General features: G+C 39.4%; 1 protein-coding gene across 3 annotated transcripts; it reads left to right on the forward strand.

The window, feature by feature from the left end:
• vav1 (vav guanine nucleotide exchange factor 1) lies at nucleotides 1–19,869 on the forward strand. Of its 3 annotated transcripts, none has more exons than XM_086295129.1 (29): nucleotides 1–144; nucleotides 399–494; nucleotides 589–705; nucleotides 4,108–4,224; nucleotides 6,289–6,347; nucleotides 7,969–8,034; nucleotides 8,494–8,602; nucleotides 9,222–9,314; nucleotides 9,719–9,787; nucleotides 9,921–10,024; nucleotides 10,121–10,220; nucleotides 10,336–10,431; nucleotides 10,532–10,600; nucleotides 10,690–10,776; nucleotides 10,871–10,956; nucleotides 11,044–11,179; nucleotides 11,284–11,393; nucleotides 11,933–12,034; nucleotides 12,164–12,258; nucleotides 12,346–12,368; nucleotides 12,534–12,570; nucleotides 14,636–14,772; nucleotides 15,549–15,635; nucleotides 15,874–15,905; nucleotides 17,075–17,185; nucleotides 17,920–18,007; nucleotides 18,191–18,320; nucleotides 18,717–18,868; nucleotides 18,959–19,869. In XM_086295129.1, the coding sequence occupies exons 2-29, from the start codon at nucleotides 408–410 to the stop codon at nucleotides 19,010–19,012; spliced, it is 2,553 nt and encodes an 850-aa protein (XP_086151255.1). In that variant the 5' UTR covers nucleotides 1–144; nucleotides 399–407; the 3' UTR covers nucleotides 19,013–19,869. The 3 variants fall into 3 exon arrangements, with proteins under 3 accessions (XP_086151255.1, XP_086151253.1, XP_086151256.1); XM_086295127.1 differs by having other exon boundaries at nucleotides 9,219–9,314; nucleotides 18,959–19,868; XM_086295130.1 differs by having other exon boundaries at nucleotides 9,219–9,314; nucleotides 15,549–15,614; nucleotides 18,959–19,866.
• Nucleotides 19,870–20,238: the final 369 nt, after the last annotated feature.

Here is a 20,238-nt window from a genome sequence, read left to right on the forward strand (position 1 = left end):
CAACACAGTGCAGCTCTGCAGAACACCCACCACGGAAGAACGACAGAACAAGAGCGCCGAAGTCTGAAAATGAGATAATGAAAGGAAGACAGGGAGGTTAACATCAGAAAGAACACATAGAAGTGCCGGGAGGAACCAGTGAAGGTAAGGACCGATGGTTAAATGGTCCTGTGTTGATTTGGACTCGTACGATCAGGTTTACTGAGACAGCGGCAACTTTTTTTTTTGTTGCATTGAGTTTCAACAAAGGTGTTTCACTGAATGACGGCGTGATAGGGATTGCTGAGTGTCTGCTGTGCGCCTTTCTGATTGAACATTCATTTTGCTCTCCATTTGATTGAACGCCGCATGTCTAAGTTCTGTCTGTGTGTTTGCCCTTTTTTCTATTTTTCATTCAGAAAACCAAGATGGAGCTGTGGCGGCAGTGCGCGATGTGGTTGATCGACTGCCGAGTTCTTCCAGAGAACCACAGGGTCACTCTGGAGGGTGCACAGGTAAATAAGCAGCGACACATTCATATTCACCTGTGTGTGAATACACAAACTCGTTTCAGTTCCTCAAATTAATTCTGTGTGTGCGCTATGACAGGTGTGCGACCTGGCTCAGGCTCTGAGAGATGGCGTGCTGCTCTGCCAGTTGCTCAACAACCTGCTGCCTCAGGCTGTCAACCTGAGAGAGATCAACCTACGCCCACAGATGTCGCAGGTAAGACACAATGCCAGAGACACACACATACGCACACACCCAGACTTTTTCCTGATGCATTTCCATAGGACATTGCTATTGTTACCACCATGGCTTACTGAGGCCCTGATGCTGCATGATAGGAAAATGCTTCAGTCATTATCGGTACATCCGGGAGCATGTAGTGATCAGGATAATGATAATGAAGGAGAACAAAAGGAGACAACTAGAAGACAAAGAGAAATAATAAATAAATGTTTAAAAAAAACTCTAAAATTTTTGTTATTTAATTATCTCTTTATACACAGGGGTTTTGTCAACATTTTCCAATTTAAAAATTTATTCTTCACTTTTATAGGATTTGATGATACCAAATTGCTGCATTGTAATCCAGAATAGTCACAGCTCAGGAAAATTCAGGATTTGTGCTCGAAGCAAGACTCTTTGTGATATGTCAACTATTTTCTTATTTGACAATTAGAAACTTTTGGACTCATATGAACGACTTCGAAGCACCGTAATCGCACTGGCAGCTGGAAAGTGCTTTAATTTGATCATATTTCTACAGAGTATACTCCACAAGGGATATGATAAAAATACTTTCACCTCTTATCGTTTCTCCTCACTTTGAATATGCCTAATATTTTGTGTATACCTTTGTTATAGACAGTCAAATGAGAAAACTGATACCATTCTATGGTTAGCTTAGCTTAGCATAAAGATAAGAAACAGGCTGTTTGTGTGAAATGGGAGCAGAAACAGCTGACTTCAGTTTTTGCAGAGATTTCACAAACTACAAGCAATGTTTTTGAGGTATGGCATGTGGTTAGGTGAACCTTTTTTTTCTGGATTGTAGCAGGCAGAATACTTTCCTATCTTCTTACATTTTCTGCTACACTACGTTAGCCAGGTGTTAGCTCCAGTACATTTACAACACAGACATAAGGGCGTGATTTCTTATATATTGCTAATATATTCATTTTTAATACATACTTAAGCTATGCATTTTTTAAATATAACTCTCAAAAAGTCCTGTTGATTCCTGCCTACATTTCCTCGTCTTTTCAACTTTGTCCAAAAAATTGTTTTTGACAGTGCATGCAAGCTAAAAAACACATTAGCTAAAAAAAACAAAACAAAAAACAAAAGGGTTGAACGGCATGAGATAATTAAAAGGGTGGCAAATATGAGTTAAAAACATTTGAAAGACAGGATGGTAGAATATCATAACCTAAAGTAGAGCATGTTGGGCCTTTTTAAGCTGAAATCTTAAGAAGGCCCTCCTTACTGGAGATCTGCAAACAGTGCAGGAGTTAATGGCCTTTGACATATGCATGGGAAACTCTGGGAAATCCTATGAGGTCAAAAGTGGTTAAGAAACATCCGCTGATTAACAGAAGGCCGGACGTGTACACTGTGACGTAGACTCACAGGCGTATACAAATGTGCATACACACACACACACACACACACACACACCTGTTGACACAATTACACAATTAGACAATCTTGTCTGTGCTCTTGCAATAAGGATTATTTTAGTAGTGTAAAAACAAATACTTGATTGCATGTTAATGTGATCTCCTGGCAGGGCGACATGATGTGTGCAGCAGTATCAGTCAGAACTAAACGTTTCCCCTTTTCTCAAATTAGAGTTCCGCATTTCCCACTGCTGAAGAGACACAGAGAGAGACACACACACACACACACACAGAGAGAGAGCAGGAAGTTATGTAAAGCGGCATATGTCTGACCACCATGTCAGTTGCACTGCACACTCTGCTCTGTGTGGTTTCTTCTGCAGTCATATTTTAGATGTCCTTCGAACTGCTTCTTTTTAGTGGCACACATTTTAGCTCATTGTGCTTGATGGTTACGTGGTCCGTGCTGCTGATGAGTATTTACAGTCTGGACAGGGCTGTAACAAAGCGTATGTGGAATCTAAGTGTTGAAAGAAAGACAGCAGCTTGTTCCTTCTCAAACAGGCTCGTTGGCTTTGAAGATATTTATTATTAATTTGTAATCTTTCAATTTTCTAAACTTGTCAAGTTTTTATTGATTTGTTACAATTGTAGCTAAAAAAGACGTGTTTTCTTTTCGACTGCTTTTGATTTGCTTCTAAATTATTTTTAACTATTGAGAGAAATCTTTTTTTTTTTTAACTTGTTAATATAGTTCCTGTTTTCATGGATCTGTTCATTAACATTTCTGTTAATATTTTGAACTACTAAATATTACACTAAATATATACTAAGTATTTGAGCACAGTCATAAAGGCTGATCACACGTTCCCAGAGCCCATTGTGGCATCATCAGTTGCTCGTTTCATTTGATTGTCACTTCTAAAAAACACGAGACATTTAGTAACTTAAACCATCTGTGTTTAACAAAGATTGGAGGTTTTGATGGCCTTCCAGTGAAAAATCACTATAACAGTGTTTTTGGGGGAAGTTTGGTCAAACATAAAACAGGAAAATATAGATTTCTGATAAGTAAGATAAGAAATACAGTCAACACCGCTGAAGACCAGGAAAAACCCAGTAGACCTGTTTCATGGCTGCCATTCGGACACAAAGTATGGAGCTTTTCAGATCTTACTAATAATATTAATCAAGAGTTCTTCTCAGATTAAGTACAGAGCCTTAATTAATGTGATTACCAACACCTGTGTTTACCTACATATTTAAATCAGTGAGAAATAAGTCTGTTGAATTATACACATTTATTTAACTTGACTGATTGAAAAACAGATTACTCAGGATCCAGAGTAAGGCTAGAATACACTGTATGGACAAATGTACTGGACCACAGGAGCTGCTCGGCCATTTAAACCCATTACATGAAGCTCCCAGCGTACAGTTTTTGTGTTGATGTTAATGCCAGAGGTGGTTTGGAGCGCTGCAGTTATTGAGTCAGCAGAGTGTTGGAAATTTTAGTGCACCATGTATCCGTGTGTCTCTCAGCACTCTGTGACCTCGCTCTGTAACCTTATGTGCACCGAATCTTTGTAGCCGAGTTGCAGCATGTAGGAGGGAAGAAAACTCACAAATTATTACGATACCAACACATTCAGCGAGCTCTTTAGAACAACCCATGCTTTCATAAATGTTCAAGTCAAAGTCAACTTTATTGTCAGTTGTGCAATATGTGCGGGACATCCACGCGATCGAAATGCAGCTTCACTCTGATCCACACTGCACAAGCAGAATGCATCTAAAACAAAAACAACTAAGTATGAGTTTAAATATTGCACTACTACATATTAAAGCCTAGATACAAGAGGTATGGCCCAATGCCCATATTTGTTATCATGTAAAAATTGCACATGTATATTTATGGTTATTTGGTTTATAGATCAGCTGAACTGAATTGAATAATATAACTTATAAAAAAAGTGATGATTGTGTTTCTGGTTTTTTTTAGTTCCTGTGTTTAAAGAATATCCGGACATTCCTGGGAGTTTGTCAAGACAAGTTTCATCTGAAGAAGAATGAACTATTTGAAGCCTTTGATCTGTTTGATGTTCGGGACTTTGGAAAGGTATGACCATGCAAAAATCTATCTTTCGGACATATTCCCTGAGTTAATTTTAATTACTGATTAACTTTAAACAAAGTTGGGTTTGAATCTGCCCCGAACCATCCAGTCTTCTCTCTCCTCACCCTTCCTTTCTTCTCTCCACTGCGCTATCACGATGAACGCTAAAAGCTCCAAAGCTTTTAGCTTTACACTAAATGTAGTAAACAGGAAAAACTACATTCATGTTGTGACCACATTTTACGTTTGCTTTTGAAACAAATTCTCCAGGCACTCTTGCACTTTGGAGAATCGCACTACAGTTCTCCTGTAGATTTAGCTTGCCTCAGTGTCCCATCATGCTGCCTCAGGCTGACTCTGTTTGACTGAGTTTGAGATCAGGTCCAGGCCATCATTTGTGGCACTCCTTGCTTCTCTTGTCCCAGAGGATAAGTGTTTATTACTTTGTGTCATCGTCTTTTTACGGTCGTTTATTTGCTGTATCTTGCACGGATGAAATCTCTTCCTGATGGTTACACGATGAATAAAAATTTAAAGATCTGAAGAACCCAAAATTGTACCTGAAAGGGGAACTCATGATGCACTCGTAGCTCAGTCATTACGGCAGACGTCTAAAGTGAAGCATGAAGTCCTAACGCCTTACTGCAGCTTGCAGACACCCACAAAGCCCTAACAGGAAGTAGCTTGGTGATTTTCTAATGTGAAGTGTCAGAGCAAAGGCATGAATGCAGTACTCAACAGTTCTCTTTCACTTTCTATGCAGTGCAGCGATTTAAAGCAACCAAGAGTGGATTTGAAATGAGCACTTTTTTTTGTCTGTGCAAGCTAAGATGAAGCCATGTCCTCAAAATGAGTCATCAGGACATTTTATTTTTGGAGGGGGGAGGGGTCATTTCATCAACTTTACAGTGTGTTACTGTCACTAAGCTTCTCGTTTCACTTTGCAGCTTCCACTCAGTCACCCATAACAATTTAATGTAGAAAACATGGGTGTGGTAGATCCTGTACACAAGTAAATAAAGTCCATCGGCACAAAACCTGCTCCGAGAGATATCTTATTATAATCTATTGCTTTATTAAACTGCTAACGCTTACCCGTCGGTGTGTGAGCTCTACTTTGCTGTTATAGCAGAGCTTGCATCACAAATTGCTTTTGATACAGCTTAGTTCAGTGGTTTCTAGCCATCATCTCAAGATTTAACATAGACATTTCTCTTAAGTGGAACTTCTGATAACCTATGGTGGATATAAGGATGAAAGAAGGGGTTGATGCATTTAAACAGAAAGCAAGCAGACAGCAGACGATGGGCTTAGCTAAGCATAAAACATTTTAGTATGGGAAACATCTGTTCTCTCACACAGCTGTTTGGATCTTTTTTAACCACCACTTCATCAGAAAGCTAATTAGTGTTTTCTATTGAATTCTCTGCTACTAAGATAGCAGTTTGAATTAGTTCACTGATTTCTTTTCCACAGGACTTCTCAGAACCACAGACTTTCACTTCTTGTTGCATCTTTACTCTTTTTTTCTGTCTTGAATGAAAGCAGAAATTAGACCGAAAAATGCTGACTGAGAAATGTATTCCTTAGTCCTTAGTTTTTTTTTTTACTTAACCAGAAGTGTTGGAAGACAAGTTTCAGCTGAAACAAGTCAAGTGGCATCACACAGAAAGAAAACATGCTGAAAAGTGAAAAAGCGTGTCAAAGAAGCTCAAAATGTGTGACAAAAACAAACTGCCCCTTACTTACTTGGTTAGTAAGTTATAAACCAACATTTAAACTCGCTAATACATGCTTTCCTTTAAACAAAGAGCGTTCACTTTCATTTTAACCACTGTTTTTGTATGTTTCTGATCACATTTCACACGAAATTTCAACACCCACCGTGATTATGCTCTTTTTAATTGAACTGTCAAACAGAGCGAGAGTGAAACTAGGCCATTGTTTAGTGTTCACATTTAAAGTGTTAAACAGTTTTACAGTTTCTCTGCCAGTGTGTGTTCCCACACTCTGTACAAGATTGTTAATTGTGTACTATACTTCTTTGTGTGTTTCTGTCTGTGTAAGGTCATAGATACGTTGTCCACCCTGTCTCATTCGTCCATTGCTGTCCAAAGAGGATTTCAGTAAGTACATTCCTGCCTGTAACTAAAATTGAAGTTTAAAGGGACCACTTGTGCTAACTGCTAAGTCCATGCTTGTATTCTTAGACTATCACCTTCCATCCAGCTCTCCTTTTAAGGCGACTTTCTTATGATAAGCCCTCATATCCTAATCATATTCAGGATATCTGATCCAGTGTTGTGCAATACTGGAAATTTTGGTCTTGATCTCATGCCAAATAAATACAGGGCCAGTACTGCCAATACCAGTAGCAATACCCGTAACTTATAAAGGCAGCTCATGTATGGGAGAGCAGTGTGTCATGAATTTTTAGATGAATCATCATCAGTTCGCAAATTCTGAACACATTTTAATGACCACCAAATCACCGTGAGTTTTACTTTCCACAATAATGGGTTAACACAACAAAACACAACTTTCAGCTTTTGGGGTATTTAAATGTGCCAGTCTCCAAAGCACTTTGGGTCATCTTCTGTTGTGTAAATGGGCTATAAGCTATAAATAAAATAGATGTGACAGTCAACACAAAAAGTTTCAGACATTTTTCATGGTGCACGTCTGAGGTATATTCTCTCATTTCCCAAAAAAAGAATTAATTTAAAGCAGTCGATTACATACTGGACTTAGAATCGATACATTGTTTCTATGCTCTATCATGCTACTATCGATTTGATACCAATACTATTGTTGGTGCCGATATCTGGATCGACCTACCTTTAATGCGATCTCACTGACATCATCCAGAGCCAAACGTAGCAACAAATGCCTTTAAATGCAATTGTAAAAAGCTTTATCTGCATTTTTAAATTTGTAGTATTTTATTAATTATCTGATGTGTGTGTTATCTGTTAGTGTGAAGCATTTATTATTTGTCTGTTTGCTTCCTTGAAATATTTGGGGTTTATAGAAATCACACAGACGATTTCGTTGCTGGCAGAAAGAAAACAGATGCGTTGGCAGAGAAGGGAGAAGTAACTTGTTTAAGATGGTCAACTTTTTTTTTTATAATAAATGTCCTAATCATAACTGTTTTCTGTAGAAATGTGGAAATTATGGAGTTTTAAATAACTAGTCTCAAATGGTTTATTGCACAACATGAAATTATACCCTTATCCTACCACGTGGATGTGAAAGTGCTTACTTGGGATTACTTTTTTGTTGGTCTGTGGCCATGCCACCCTAAAAGCGAGAATATAATTTTTATACAACTGAAATTGGTTATATGGACCAGAGACTTGTGGCTGTTTTTTTTCTTAGGCTGAAAGTTGGTGTAGCAGATAACAGCACTTCCTCAGTGCCAGATAAGACTGTTGTTTCTTAACTTGACAGAACGTTCCCGAAAGTTTCAAGTTTTGTAACTCATTAATTTAAGTGGCATTTAATCTTTATATTTTGAGCACAACAGGTTTTTGTTAGATTTCTGGGCACTTAAAAATTTAAATCCTTTCCATTACCATTAAATACGCCGGCTCATCAGGAAGTCAGCACCACAGTAATGGGGTTTTGTCCTTCAGCCTGGAACCTAAATTCATGCTTAATTACTAATATTATATTAACCTTTATTCAGTTGTAATTTTCACTCTCTTTTTTGTTGCTTTAACACACTCACCTTCCCTTCAACAGGCCTTTTCCTTTAGAGGGATGCACTCTTGATGAGGAGATCTACAGCGGCCTGTCTGACCAGATAGAGTAAGCCTTTTTCTCTATAATGTCTAAATGGAGGAAGAGAGATTGTTTTAAATAGCTGCCAATTTTTCTCTCTCTCTTTTTGTTGTGTGGCTGTATGATTTGAGGATTTTCCTATAAAACTTTAACATCTTCACAAGGAAATGCTTTCATAATGCCACATTTTGACCTGTAGAAAAGTTCAAAATACTCAAACAGAAAACTACCAGCAAAAATTCTGCATTATTTTACTTTTAAGAATTAAATTTAAGAGTCTTGTCAGGACATTTTGAATTTTAATTGAATCAAACTGGGAGATGTGATGGTTTATTGCAAGTGGAGAAATGTTATATTCCACCAGCTATACAGGTGGTGTACAGGTGGTGTACAGGTTAGTGACGCTCCGTATACAGCACAGATATATTTAAGAAAAAAAGCCAAAGGTGATAACAGTAAGTACTTTGCATGTGTTTTGTGTATTAGTGATACAGTGGATGAAGATGATGACTTGTACGACTTTGTGGAGGATGAGGAGAACGAAGGAGATGAAATCTATGAAGACTTGATGAGGACAGATGAACCGCCTGAAACTGTGAGTGGTTCCCATGTGACCTGTAACCTGCAACAAAAAGGAGGGTGTAGCCTTCACTTGCAACCTGCAAACTTTGCAGGTCTTCCAACAAAGTACTTCTGCACTAAAATCTGGGTTTCACTGTGTTTCTTATCACCTCATGTGAGGCTATGACTCGGTAGGCAGAGTAGTCCGCATATCAAAGACTCTTAATCAGATTAGAGTTTTACTTGCAGATGTCTAATATATACACCTTCACCCGAAGCATGTTATTTTAGATTTTTTAGAAACCTTTTAGTCAGAATTATTCAGTAAGAAAAGAGCAAGAAGGACAGTTTGAAATATTAAATACAATTTTGTGTAGCAGGAATAATAATTTTTCTTTGTCTTTCCAATCTTATTAATGTTCTTAAAACCTCCTTTGGTTTTTGAAAGTCTTTGTGGGTCAAGGAACCGCAGTGCCTCAGAGCCTATGTGCCAAAGTTTTCTGTTTGACTTTGATAGGGGTTGTTTAAACTTCTCTGTTAATGTTTAAATAACTACTGCTACTTAAACACCATAACCCATTTCTTTTGTATAAGGCAAGTACAAACAAAAGCAAAAAAACCCTCATTTGACTTTTTTTTGTGCCCTTTAGCAGCAGAAAACTGGTGTGGACAAGAGAGAGTGCTGCCTGCAGGAGATCAGACAGACGGAAGAGAAATACTCAGAAACACTGCAATCTATACTACAGGTGTGCACACACCCACAGTCTGATCAAAGAAGATCGGTGCATTCATATGGCAATAAAAAAAACGACTCATAATGACGATGACAGAGCCCATCTTAAAAAACATAAAGGAGCTGGGGCAGAAAAAATGTGAATTTCTGAGATCTTTTAAACTTAACACAAAAATGTTTTAATATTTCTGAAATTCAAAGCTCACACATTTAAAAAAAAAAAAAGAAATCTGAATTTCTGTGAAATTAAAATCACAAATTTGCAAAAAACATTTTTACGTAAGTAACAACATCACTTTTTATACACCTGTTCCACACCTCTTTCAATCCTTCATCATACATCACAAGCACACAAGTATAGAGAACTCATGCACAAAAAAAATTAAAAATAACACTCATACTCGCTCTTCTGTGCAGCACTTTATGAAGCCTCTTCAAAGGTTTCTCCAGCAACAAGACATTGAAAGTATCTTCATCAACGTACAGGTAAAGAAGGTGTTTACCTCTACACCTGCATGATATACCCACTTCATGGAAAACCTTTGTTTACATAGTGTGTGTGTGTGTGTGTGTGTGTGTGTGTGTGTGTGTGTGTGTGTGTGTGTGTGTGTGTGTGTAGGATTTGAATAAGACCCATTCTGAATTGCTAGAAGAAGTTCAGAACTCTATCCTAAATAATGGAGCCAGGAATCTGTCCCAGGTGTTTGTGAACTACAAGGAGAGGTATATCACTCGTGCAGAGACACACACACAGATCCACTTGTTTATCTTACAAACAAATGTATGAAAAATATGTTTATGTATCCCATCTCTCGCCAGGCTGTTACTGTACGGTCGTTACTGCAGTCAGGTGGAGGCGGCAACAAAACACCTTGACAAGCTTTCAAATGCGAGGGAGGATATCAGGATGAAACTGGAGGTGAGGAGGAAACACACGCTCCATTTTAGACATATTTAAATAACTTCATGCAAATTTATTTGATCATCATTTCTTGTTGTTTAATACTAGTTCGCTCTGTCTGTCTCTCTCTCAGGAGTGTTCAAAGAGAGCAAACAGTGGACGTTTTTCTCTACGAGATTTACTCATGGTCCCCATGCAGAGAGTCCTCAAATACCACCTGCTATTACAGGCATGTGTTTATACTTCATACATGGTACTTACTGTATCTTCAGTTTCCAGTTGGTTTTATCCAGCAGCTTTAATTTGCCGTGGCTTGCTTGTGTCTGCAGGAGCTGGTAAAACACACCACTGACTCAACAGAGAAGGAGAACCTGCGAACAGCTCTAGATGCCATGAGAGTAAGTGTGTGTATTTGTGTATTTCTACTTGTATGTAACCTGAATGTATGATACTTAATCCTCGTGCATGCATGTGTGTGTGTTTCCAGGATCTGGCGCAGAGTGTTAATGAGGTGAAACGAGACAATGAGATCATCAAGCAAATCACCACATTTCAGCTTTCCATAGAAAACATGGTGCGGTTACACTATTTCATTTTTAATGAGTCTCTCTTTGGTTGTTGTTTGTATTTCCTTTCTGCTCATCCTCCCTCTCGTCCTCCTTCCTCAGACTCAGTCTCTAGCTCTCTACGGTCGTCCCAAAATCGATGGAGAACTAAAGATTTGCAGCTCAGAGAAAAGATCGAAACAGGACAGGTGCGTGTGTGGCTGACGCACGTCTCATCTGATATGTTACAAGCTGTTTTTTGACGTTGCGTTTGTGTGCGCTCTGCTGTTTGTCAGGTACGCGTTCCTCTTTGATAAAGCCGTGTTTATTTGTAAGAAAAAGAGTGGAGAAACTTTTGAGCTGAAAGAGATCATTGAACTACACAGCTACCAGATACGAGATGAAACCACAGGAGAGAAGGACAATAAAAAGGTCTCCAAATCTGCACTGAGACACCTGTTACACACAAAACAAGATCGGCATAAGGCATCTCAATAGGACTGACTGTGTGTGTGTGTGTTTTTGTATGTGAACAGTGGTCCTATTTGTTCCTCTTGCTGGATTGCTACGGAAGGTCTGGCTATGATTTATTCTTCAAAACCAGAGAACTGAAGAAAAAATGGCTGGAACAGTTTGAGATGGCTCTGTGAGTATTAAATGTGGACGTACAGCTGAGCACTAAAAACAGCAATCAGAGAACTATGAAGAATATTTAGCAGCTAAAGTCCCAGAAACTATACTCAGACTTATAGACTAAAAAAAAACAGTGAGCTCTTTCAAAACACCTCAATATGTCAGCAAACCAGAGCTGGGATAAGTTGCTGCAGGTTTTAGGTTGTTAATTGTTTTTTCCTCCAAAATATTACATTTATGTAATGACGGACTTTTGTGTTGTTGAACATACAAAATAAGAAGCGGATCTGAAAAAGGCTGGACATGGAAACGTTTAGTTTTATGGATTTCTGTTGTTGATTTAACGCATCAACCTGCTATTTGTTACATTATTTGCAGTCTCACTGCACTGGCTTTGACTGCTTTTTCATCGCCAGTCTCTCTAAACGGATACCTTATGATTTGTACTTTTACCAGAGTGAAAGTACCAAAGTATCTGGCACTGAAAAGCAGCTGTTTGAATGCCTACTTCCCCCCAGCTGAGGTCAAAACAGTTTCGCTTTATGCTTACAGGTCAAATATGAGTCCTGAGAACTCCACAGCAAATAACCATGACTTCCAGATGCACTGCTTTGAGGAAACCACCTCCTGTAAAGCTTGCTCAATGTTGTTAAGGTACTTCTGTTATTCTATTATTCCTCCAACTAGTTAACAAGTTAGCTCCTGTGGAACTGTATTAACAAGTTAACAAAAAAAAAGAAAAGGAATCTCCTCTAAAGGTAAAATTTCTCAATGTGTCTGCAGGGGGATATTTTTTCAGGGCTATCGCTGCACTCGCTGTAAGATGGCAGCACATAAAGAATGTTTAGGCAGAGTACCCGCCTGTGGACGAAACTCAGGTCTGTATACGTGCACACATGCATATGTATGTGTTTAAACACCGCTACTAATTAGTCTAATGATCAATTCTGCTTTTAAAATTACAGATCATTCTGTTTCTGCAAAAAAGGTATGTCTACATATATTTCATACTGTAAACTTCCAGCTCAGCTGGTGGATAAAGCCTCTTTGGGCTTTTTATTCCCACTATTGTACGTGCCAGTTTTAATGGATGGATGTTCTTTGGGACTTGCGCAAAACTTTGCTTCACCGTTTCTTTCTTTTGCTCCTGCAGAATAAAGCTCAAAGGTCCTCTGGTCATTCCAGCATTGGTAAGCAATTCATGATATATCAGCTTATAAAGCCTACTTCTACCAGCATGTTGAAAGCATACAGCACAAGACTTTCAGGTTCTGAGGTTATGTTTTTGTTCAACACTCAAATATAAAGCTGTAGCGATGTGTCTTCCCTAGTTATAACCTACATACAATTCATATATCTTGTGAGTTGTGTTATCATAAAAGTGCTTTCTTTGTTTGTAAAGTTATAACCAAATCTATATATAGTGACCATTTTTAAAAGCCTCTCTGCCATCAGCTTTAATCTCTCTGTGATCTTCTCTGATAAAGACCCATACCCTATTATGTCGGACAGCTAGAACTTCAGCAGGGCAATTATCATTTTCTCCTCTATTAGCAGCAGAGTTCACCATAAATAATTCAGATAGTTATATATCACATTATCAGCAAGTATTCCCAGTCTGCTTTTCCTGCCTGTATGGTTGTATTTTATTGTGATGTGTTTAACGGTGATCTATTTTCTATAAGACACTAAGTGCAAAGTGACATAGGCGCTTGGCAACCATGCTGACTAAAATAGATCGCAGCGTGTTAACAATCTGTAACTAATCTGTCTGACTGATTGCAGTCAGTATAAGTTTGACTGTGACTTTTTTGAGAGCCATCAGGTGGCTGGTTAATTCAGTTAAGGTTGAGAGTGTTGCACACTTAATCTCTGGTCTCCCCAACTGCTTGCGGCTGTTGACCGAGCAACCTGATTTTTTTCCTCATCAAAAGAAGGTATTTTTTTACTGTAGTGTGTCTGTGTGCACGGGGTCTTATTGTTTACATCAGCACTGATTTATATTAGAGGGTATGGCTGTCTCTGTTCTTACATGTGCATAAGAGTAAAGCATAAAGCAGGAAGAACAGCAACAAAAGCTCAGCACAGAACAGAGTAGAGATCGTCAGACAACGAATGAAAAAGAGTGGGGTGGAGGTGGGTTGCAGAGTGGCTTGCTGCAGCTGCAGGATTAAATAACCCCACTTTATGAGGTTTGCCTGCTGAGTCATCTGTTGTTGTGAGCTGGCATAGAGATCAGCTGGTCTTCTGGAAATGCGACGGAACTAAACTTTGCAGCCTGTCTGATTCATTTTCTTTGACGCTGATAATCTTATCGCTAGATGCACGTTTTAATACCTTATCTTTTTGCCTCTTGACCAGAAGAAGATTATTTCCCTTACTAAGAAGGCATAAGCATGGCAGATAGCTCCACCTTTTTGATTCTGAAGATTTTTTCTTTCTGACGCAACCTCAAAGAGATTTATGTTTGTAATGCGATGTCTCAACTTTAGGAATTTACGAAAGCCCACGGAGTGACCAACGGATTTTTAGGTTTCATTTTATGTAATATTTCAAAAGTCATGACTGAACTGTGACTCACTGGTTGTAATGACTGGAATAAAAGCAACACTCTTGTAAATATTTTCATTCTTACTCTTTTTGTTTTGTCAATCAGAGTCCTGAGGTCAATATCTTGGTTTATCTCCCTCCAGTTCTGCCCAGAAACATCACAGCAAGTGATTTAGCTTCACCTGTCAAACATATCAGTGTACTATACCCCCAACCCGATTTATTCAAGTTGCATAACAGGGCTGGTAAATAAATGAGGATGGTTCGCTTACGTCTGAATGAAAGTGCTTTCCCCTCATTCCCTTTGTTTTTTTTATTCTTACCGATTGAGCCGTGAGTTCAGTACTTGCAGCGAATGAGATGTTCTCACAGTCTTCTTTTCTGAGCCCTCTTTTAAGGTAGAAAATATCAGAGCGACAACCATTAACTAGTTTGTGGACTATTTTCAACCAATTTATGCATGTTGATGGGAACCCCACTCGTGTGTGGTTAATGGTAGCCCAGTTTAATTTATCTAAACGGAGCATCATGGTAGGCGGGGATAGGGGATGTTTTTGGTAAACTTTGTCTATCTGAAATTAAAAGTTTTTAAAAAATATGCAGAGAATAGTTTGATCCAGTTTGATTCGTTTTTCCAGGAGTACTTGCCTTATTGCAGCTCTTCCAAATATCACAACCTCTCCTTTTTCCTCTTTCTGCTGTCAGGATATCCTAAGATGGAGGTAAATCAGGAGTATTATGGCATGCCGCCGCCTCCTGTGGGCTTCGGCCAAGCGCTTCATCTCTCCAGAGGGGACGTCATTGAGCTGACCCGCGCTGACGCAGAGCTGCCCTGGTGGGAGGTAGGCCTAAAAAACATAGCCATATACATGCACTCCATTCTGCATTCAGTAAACTGAAGAAGGGGAGGGGTGAGGGGGGGTCATGCATTATTTTTTAGACTTTTCAAGGCTCGTTTCCTGTGGTTACCGTGTAGGTGTGAGAGGCTTTTGTCTTTTTTCAGTCTCTTTTGACATTTTCCTCTCTGCGTCTCAGTCTTCCACTTCCTCCCTCGTGCCAAACCTGCACTTGTATCTGCATGCAGTCGCGATGCTGTGTGACAGTTTTGATTTGGAAAATAAGCGTAATCTGACGGCAGAAATCCACAGAGCCGCTCAGGTTTCGCGGCCGTGCTTTTTGTTCCCGCTGGCTCACTGTGGCACAGTTTACTGAAAGTTTCATTCATGAGAAAGAAAGCATGCGCTGAGAAGAGTGAAAAACCTTCATGCGTTTGAACCGTCTCACTGTCAGCGCTGCATAAATGGGCTCAACACAGTGTCTGTGATTTTATCCATCAGGACTTTAAAACATGTCGTAGTGAAATAGTTTTTAACATTTTGTTAATAGTTAACCAAAAAAAATTGATTCACAAATCAGGTGTCAGCCAGCTCTTTCATGCTTCACAGTACTTCCTCATTAAACCTCTGCTTACAGATTTTTGATGTGTGACTTACCTCAGATTGCTATCTTTTGTATATGAGTAAATATTTTTACAATTGGGGTCGATTGCTTGATTTACCCTTCAGTGACTGATCGGTTGACTCAGTCTGATCATGTTATTTTCTATTATGTGACATAGGGAAGAAATCTAACCAGTGGTCTAATGGGATGGTTCCCTTGCCAAAAGGTTCAGCCCTACCTCACTGTGAGTACAATCCAGCAGCCAGTAAGCACCCTACCTTTTTCCATTTTGAAAACAAAACAACATTTTCAAATAGATTTAATTTCCCAGAAAGGCATAAGCTCAGAACAGCAAACAAATAACTGACTAAATTTAGCACAGCCAAGTGGTTTTTGTCAGCTTGCATATTCCTGTAAAGAAAACAAACATTAAGCAGAAGGAAATGAAAACTTGTTATCAGCCTTTTTATATGTGACTTTTCTGTGATCTCACTACTTTCCAGAGGCCACCCCAAGACCTATCTGGCTTCAACTGGTGAGTATTGACAGGAACGGGGCAGAATTGCTCGCTCGCCGAGCTTCTGCTTACCTTGGTTAACCATGGTCTGATTTTTTTTTTTTTACAGTGCTGCAGTGTTTGCAAAACTCAGTGGGAAACACCACTGAGCCGACACATAGAGTAGTACTAGTTAACAGACGCAAAAGCAGAACCCGATACTGAAAATTATAGGCGTTTTAATGGCAGCGTTTGGAACACTCTGTAACGCTCAAACTGATGGGATGTACCGTACACTGTGGTGATATGTGATTCACCCCCAGGCTCGTGTTGATGACGATGACGACGGCATTCTGAGCCCTTAAAGTAGTGATTATAAACAGCTTTTTAATCACACCATTGCCCTCCTGAAGGACAGCGTGTTAGAAAATGTGTCAGTTTGGCGACACCTGGTGGTAATGAAAAGTATGACATTAAGGACAGGAAAGTGAACACGACTGATCATGTACAGTCAGACAACATAATTTTTCTTATAAACAGAGCTTTCCATTATCAAAATAATTGATCAGAGTTTGTAGAGAACAACATCGGCTTAAAGCTCGTTTGAAAGTATTTTTCAGAATTATGTACGCTTGTGCAGGGAAATGCAACCGATACATTTAATTTGATAGCTTTTTAAGATGTGGTTAAGGTGTGAACTGATGGGCTTTCAACTAAAGCATTGGACTAAGTGTAGCCTACTATTTTTCTTTATACAGTCTTTCTGGTAAAAACCCCTAAAGGCAAAGCTTCTTCCACTAGCTGTCAGCGAAGAGCGAAGCCAGAGGTGTTTTGTTTTAGGGCTACCCACTTTAATGAAATATCTCACAAATGTCTTCAGGGGATTTCTTCAAATTTGGCTCAAAGCTTGCCATACTGACCATTTTTCACATTTGTCTGGATCCTAAATTTTTAACACTTTGGTGCTGTTTGTGAAATGATTGTTTCTTTGTAATGACACTCATATTTGAATCATTGTCTGCTCTCACGTCTATAACTGTCAAAGAAGGCCAAGTAATGCTGTAGTGACAAAGTGTGTGTTTGATAGCAGTGTAACTTGATTGGTCTTGTGACTGTTGTCAAAAAATAACTGTGTGAATTAATGTTGCAGAGGCTACAGTATTCACTCAAAATAAACTGACGCTCTCGTTCTCTCTGTGTGATTGAAGGTTTGCGGGAAACATGGACCGCACGGCCGCCAAAAACCTATTAATGTCCCGCTCTGATGGTACCTTCCTCGTGCGGCAGAAAGATGGAGGAGAGTATGCTATCAGCATTAAGTAAGACATATATCAGTTAAAGTACTGTTTGATTATCTATCTGTTGATTTGAAGATGGCCAAATTACAAGCAATTTTTTTAAATATTCTATTATTGGTCCGATTGCATTTCAAACCTTAATTGTTAAAGGATAAGCTGCATATCTGCCCTAAAACAATAAGAAAGAGCACTTTTTTTTTGCACACGCTGGAGAGATTATATATCTCGACTGGCCAAGCTAGAGGAGGTGGCTGGGGAGAGGGAGGTCTGGGCTGCTCTGCTTTGGCTGCTGCCCCCGCGACCTGGCCCCCGGATAAGCGGAAGAAAATGGATGGAAGGATGAACATCTTTTTGCATCAAAGGAGCATTTAACTTAATAAAATCATACAAAACGTCATCAGGAAATATACTGCATTGTCATCCTCTTGTAAAATAAACCTCCTCTTTAAAAAGTTCCCCATCCATAAAACGGTTTGGAAATTTGGAGATGTTTCACCAAACACGTGTAATGCGTAAATGTGCAGTAAACGAAGTATCACTTCCTCTCAAAACCAAGGGAAACAATCCAGACTGACAAAGCATTTAATGCATGATCTGTTTATAATTCATGAGCCAACAAAATCCATTCATCTTTGCAGAAGTGAAAAATTCTCGATTCTGTCGTTGGAGAGCCATCGCTGTGTTTGCCGTTCAGCCTCCACGTGGACTGAGTTCCCAGACTGTGGCTTTTAATATTCACCTCTCTCCTCCCTCAGGTTCAACATGGACATCAGACACATTAAGATCACCTCTAGTGAAGGCCTCTACCGCATCAACGACAAGAAGGCCTTCAAGGAGCTAGTAGTAAGTCATACACAGTCATAAAGCTGAAGCACTGCCTCAGAGCAAGAGAAACCAAACCTACCGCTGAACATTATCTTTAGTGCTGGATTGCTGCTGACCTCAGCTCCTCCTCTCTAACCACAACTAACATCTCTCTTACGTTTCTCACGCTTCTTTTCTCCTCCCGCCCCCCTCCCATATTAGGAGATGATTCAGTATTACCAGCAGACCTCATTGAAGGAGTACTTTAAGGACCTGGACACCACACTTTGTATACCTTTCAAACAACCGGAGCAAAGCAACCTGTCTGACAACATGCCCAATTTCACACCAGGTACAGAAGATCTCCATCACCTCCTACAGTCCTCACTGTGATCACCAAAGTCGTCCTCTGTGACTTGCAAATGTCTGTGCAAAATGACAGAGCAACCCACCTCCTAGTTTTGGAAGTGCAGATCACTACAGATCATGGAGCTCTCATATTCATTTTTATCACGTTTCTTTATTTTGAACAAAAGCAAGAGTCTAGAAATGACTTTATGATAGCCGCATGAGTTCTTTTTGCCATCTCCAGTCTTTATTGTAAGTTAAAATCTGCTTTAACTCTGTTTAACATGAGTGGTGATGATAACGCTCATGAAAACTCCTCTGCGAGGAATGGGGTAAGACTGTTTCCCCAAAACTATTCCTTTAAGCTGTTCCATGCTGCAATGTGGGCTCTGTCTCACAGGGGGCAGCATGAGGAGCTTTGGCGTCGCAAGGGCCAGGTATGACTTCTCGGCCAGGGACCGCTCCGAGCTCTCGCTGCGGGAAGGAGACACCATCAAGATCCTTTCCAAGAAGGGTCACAGTGGCTGGTGGAAAGGAGAGGTGTACGGCCGGGTGAGAGCACGGAAAAAATGTAAAAAATATATATTTTTTTTATTTATTTGCTGTTTTCTTGTCTGACCTGCACTGCTCCTGTGTTTCCAGGTGGGGTTCTTTCCAGCCAACTATGTGGAGGAGGATTACTCTGACTACTGCTGATGTTCCTATGGATGTGATATGTAGACTCGTTCTCGATGTGTAGGGGTCTGTGTGAGGGACTGCATTAACCAACATGCAGGAGTGTGGCTGTGTGTATGAACGAGAATGCCAGTAGCTACTTGTGATTATGTGATGAGTGTCTAGTGATGTGAATAAAATCTCTGTTCAGCCAGCTTGATGATGTCTGGTTCATGTATGGATTTTAACCATATCATTATATCTACTCGAAATTTACAGTTTACAACACCACCTCTGTGTTGTTTTTAAGCTCACGTTTAAGTGTTTGTGTGATCTCATGTGAAATTAAATTAAAAACTGAAAAAAGGGTGTTTAATGTACATCGTGTATGCAGCGGATTTCCGATTACCAAAGCAGCAAATGTGACTTCATGTGGTGCAGTCTTAAAGTTAAAGCTAAACCTAAAGCTAACTGACAATTCAGTTCAGCTCGATTTTATTTATAAAGTTCCAACATTTGCCTCGAGGCGCTGTATAATGCAAAGCAAAGACCCAAAAATAACAGTGAGACAGTGAGAAGGCAAAACTCATTTTTAACAGGAAGAAACCTCCAGCAGAACCAGGCTCAGGGAGCAACAACAACAAATAAAAAGGTTTTAAAAAGAGGCCGTGAACAAGACAGTTTTCTTTATTTGGACTGCAGTCTGCAACCCGTAAGAAACCAGGAGACCAAGAACATCAGTAGACCACCAAACACAGAGAAACATAGTGGGAGGTTGGGGGTTGCAAAGTAGGTGTTTAGTGGTTAAAAGGTTTAGCCAGTGTGGAGGACTGACACTAAAACCACTACAAGAGAAACGAGTACATGATGATTTGTTTCTGCAATTGTAGGGAAAAGGTGAAGAACAGTATGTGTGAACAAGTGCCCTTACTCTTTCTTTACAGTGCATGCATGTAACTAACTGCTGTGTTATTATTAATTATTAGTAGTAGTATTAGTAGTAATAGTATTACAACAGAGTATTTTAGGCTTGGTTTGCTGTATATAGTGTGTATTGTTAGAAAGTAATGCATAAAGATTTAGAATATTGTGTCACGTCTGACCTCTCCCTCAACTTCAATAGATACATGTGAAGGTCAAAGTGATAATAATACTATGAAGAGCTATTGTAAACCTTCTTACTGCTATTGTTTGTATTGACAGCATATGGAGAATGATAAATGGGGATTCTAATTATCACATTACTTTGGACGTTACTTTGATCTCTT

Source organism: Aulonocara sp. 'chitande type north' Nkhata Bay, linkage group LG6 (genome assembly GCF_057382095.1).
Source record: "Aulonocara sp. 'chitande type north' Nkhata Bay isolate Kocher_YH1m ecotype deep benthic linkage group LG6, A_spYH_male_GT1.1, whole genome shotgun sequence".
In the NCBI taxonomy this organism is placed as follows: Eukaryota; Metazoa; Chordata; class Actinopteri; order Cichliformes; family Cichlidae; genus Aulonocara; species Aulonocara sp. 'chitande type north' Nkhata Bay.